This window comes from Amphimedon queenslandica, unplaced genomic scaffold (assembly GCF_000090795.2).
Source record: "Amphimedon queenslandica unplaced genomic scaffold, v1.1 AMPQUscaffold_10703, whole genome shotgun sequence".
In the NCBI taxonomy this organism is placed as follows: Eukaryota; Metazoa; Porifera; class Demospongiae; order Haplosclerida; family Niphatidae; genus Amphimedon; species Amphimedon queenslandica.
The window spans coordinates 1-3,366 of NW_003549044.1; the positions used below are offsets into that span (position 1 = coordinate 1).

The following is a 3,366-nucleotide window of genomic DNA, read 5'->3' on the forward strand; positions in this document are numbered from 1 at the left end:
TCGTAGTATTTAATTGACCACGCCCATCATGAATATTAATTAGCTCTAAAAATTTTCGCGGCGCGCTTCGCGCGCCGCATATTTTTTCTCAGTGCCCAGCCAACTCTCAGAGCTTAGATACGCCCCTGTCAAAACCATAGCAAATAAACATTCAGAAAAGAAAAAAAATACTATTAAGACACATGAAAAAAAAACAATACATAATGCATTCAAAATATTACTATTATTATTAAAGGGTAATACCATAAAGAGATTTCAGTTCTTTAGGTATTTCGTCAGCAGCTGCACGGCCATTCGTCTCCCTCACAGCATCTATCAAAGTCCGCCATGTTCTACTAGTTGCATTATCTTTACCCTCTAGCCATGCTTCTAAGGTCTTCCTCAAGTGGTCATCTGGATCACCACCACCTTTTGCAATGGCATTGAGTCTTGGCTGGTATAGACCTAACTTTAGCCCCAAGTTATTCCATTCTGCTGGACCAAACTGAGCTTCACTTAAAACTTTTTGTACCATATTGAGATCTTTAATAGCTACATTAGCATTAAAAGATTATTATTGTACACATCATGGTAGCCTCTTACCTAGTTGTCCAGCTCCATCACTATCAGGATTAACAGTGGTACTGTCTTGATGAGGCTGTGCTGATGAAGCACCAGTAGCTATATATGAAAAATCAGTGAGTCACGAGAAATTGTGTACTAGTACATGCATTATTCAAAATTGGAAAAATAGAATATGCTTAAGGCTGGTTCACACTGCAATACAGTACAACCAGAAGTGTCAATAAAATGTATGATGACACACAAGAATTAGAAAATTCCAAAACTCTTATGCTTTGCTTATACATTCACAGGCTTCCGGTGATAACATATTGCAGTGTGAATTTAGACTATACTGAGAACTGAAATTAAAAGCTACAATTAAAATTAATTTTTTGGTAAATGCATATAATTTATTTTGTGAGCTTACTGATAGTTGTTCCAACTGTGAAATAGGTTATAGTCAAAGCAATAATAACAGGAAAAAGAATCATGAACATGTAGCCCCATTTCCTGCTGAAAAATAAGTGTTATTAAAGTTAAAAAAAATGAATTAGTGGAGTACTTACTTGAAATATTTGGGAAGACAGCTAAGGAGTTGATAGTATCCTGATGAAAAGTAAAAATTATTAATGGCATTATAATTAAGCCATGCCAATTCTTACTTAGCTGTCCGGCTCCATCACTATCAGGATTAACAGTGGTACTGTCTTGATGAGGCTGTGCTGGTGAAGCATCAGTAGCTATATATGAAAACAGTAAGTCACTAATATACTACTGTGAAATTTGCGAAAATATTTCACTGCTAAAATAAACAGGTATATATACAGTATAATTTAGTATAATTTCAATCATTGCAATTCACACTGTACCGTATATCGGGTATATTTCGATGCATTAATATTTCGGAAAAAAACAATAAATTGCGAAAATAAATATTATGAAATTTTAAAATATGCGGATAAAAAGGAATAGAAGATATGTGGTATTGTGCAATTAATATGAACACGTGGCTTCATAACTATCCATGGCTTCATTTTTTCTAACTCGAAGGCCATAAAGAGCCTTCTTGCCAGTTAGAAGTGTTGCTAAAGTTGATTCAGAAGTGGAGAAGTCGGCAAATGCTTCGATTGACTTACCAGGCCAGGTGGTTGATGGAAATAATAGCAAGTAAAATATTTTCGGAATATAAAAGGCTTCCGAATTATTCCATCATTGAACTTAATATTTCCACCACTTTTCATGCATTGAAATATACCCAATATATGGTATGTTATGACCAGAAGTACCTGTAAATATAGGCATGACTTAAAAGTTAAAAAATTCCTCAACTTTTATGTTTCAAGTATGTTTACAGGTACTTCTAGTCATAATTTATATAGTATATAAACATCTAAATTGCATTAGATTAAAGTATGCTGTTTATAATTTACTTACTTAATTCTAATCTGCGTTTTTTAGTAGGTGGATCTTCTGATGATGCTTTGGTTCCTAAGAAATAATAATAATTACATTTTGAATAAATTAAAAGTAATGCTAATGCATCAATGGTGGTACTGAAACTCCATCAGAATACTCTTCATTGTGCATTACTAACCTGGACTGGATGATTGATAATCACTAAACCAGCACCTGTAGCTGTTATCATCATCACCTTGTAGTACTTTACATTGTGGTTGACATTTACACCTGGTAGAAGAATTATCTTCTTTGACAATGCAGTAAGATTGTTCATTTTGGGGGCATTTGAATGCAAAAACCAGGGAATATTTTTTGCTAACTTTGAGATCATTGCCACTATTTTTGATAGCATCCTCAACTAATTTACGAATTTCTGAACAATACTTCTTTTCGTCATAAAAACGTATCTCAATATGCGTACATCGATTGATGATATTTATAGTGTACTCGTCATTAACACAGAGTGACATGGCATCAAGACATCTGTAAAATCTTTCATTGAAGTCAACATCTTCTCTCTCTAAAAGGTGTACAATGGTTAAAGGAAATAATCCTTGAGGGATGGCTAGAGATTCTGTGCGAATTGTGCCACTCTTGTTAATCTCCCATGCTATGAGAAGTGGTTGTATTTCTGTTGAGGGAGCTTTGAGCTCATCATAAGATGGTAATGCACACGGGAAAAAATATTCAATCTTCTCTTTATTTTCTGTGTCAGTGACAATGTGGTGATGATCATCTTCCTTTTCTTTTTTATTTTTTACTTCAGCAATGATGTGGAGATGTTTTAAAAGTTTAATCATGTGAGACGATTCAAAATCTTGATCAAAAATTTTTTTTCGTTGACCAATTTTTTTTAAAAGATCTTCTTCAAAAAGGCCACAATCTTTGAGACGCAATCTTTCACTATTAGATACTTTTGCTATTAAATGCAGTTTAGATTGTTCAACATATGTGATAGCTATTAAAAGTGAAAGAACATCAAGAATTGGTTCAGGATCAACGAATATTATATTTGGTAGGACATCATGATAATAAAGAATGATAGTGACATTGTGTAAATATTGCAGAGCTTCATCAATATCTGATTCATCATCAAGTCGGAGAGACTTACCAATTTCAATCACTTCTTCTCTTGTAAGGAAACTTTGTTTCTTGTTCCTAGCTTCCTTCTGTAGTGAAATTTCAAAAGCAAACAATCGAATTGGTAACACAATTGTCATTTCAAGATTGCAATTTGAAACTGCCTTACAAAGCTCTACACTAGCTTCTTCTCTTTCCTTAGACCCAGCAATGAGCAACGTATTAACTGGAAATATAATTGACTTACCAGGTTCATTTGGAATGACATTTTAAGGTCTAGATAGA

At 33.7% G+C, this 3,366-nt stretch overlaps 1 protein-coding gene across 3 annotated transcripts; it reads right to left on the reverse strand.

Moving 5' to 3' along the window:
- Positions 1-113: 113 nt before the first annotated feature.
- LOC109589930 (uncharacterized) lies at positions 114-3,356 on the reverse strand. Of its 3 annotated transcripts, none has more exons than XM_020005907.1 (6): positions 2,138-3,356; positions 1,978-2,031; positions 1,110-1,283; positions 971-1,053; positions 583-660; positions 114-531 (listed from the first exon to the last, which is right to left on the reverse strand). In XM_020005907.1, the coding sequence occupies exons 1-4, from the start codon at positions 3,219-3,221 to the stop codon at positions 1,031-1,033; spliced, it is 1,335 nt and encodes a 444-aa protein (XP_019861466.1). In that variant the 5' UTR covers positions 3,222-3,356; the 3' UTR covers positions 114-531; positions 583-660; positions 971-1,030. The 3 variants fall into 3 exon arrangements, with proteins under 3 accessions (XP_019861466.1, XP_019861465.1, XP_019861467.1); XM_020005906.1 differs by having other exon boundaries at positions 971-1,056; XM_020005908.1 differs by lacking the exon at positions 1,978-2,031 and having other exon boundaries at positions 971-1,056.
- Positions 3,357-3,366: the final 10 nt, after the last annotated feature.

Coding starts and splice junctions, on each gene's coding strand:
- LOC109589930 (XM_020005906.1), bottom strand. CDS start 3,221: ATGACAATTGTGTTACCAATTCGATTGTTTGCTTTTGAAATTTCACTA. Junction 1,284..1,977: donor AAAACGCAGATTAGAATTAA/GTAAGTAAATTA, acceptor TTTCATATATAG/CTACTGATGCTTCACCAGCA. Junction 1,057..1,109: donor TGTCTTCCCAAATATTTCAA/GTAAGTACTCCA, acceptor CTTATTTTTCAG/CAGGAAATGGGGCTACATGT.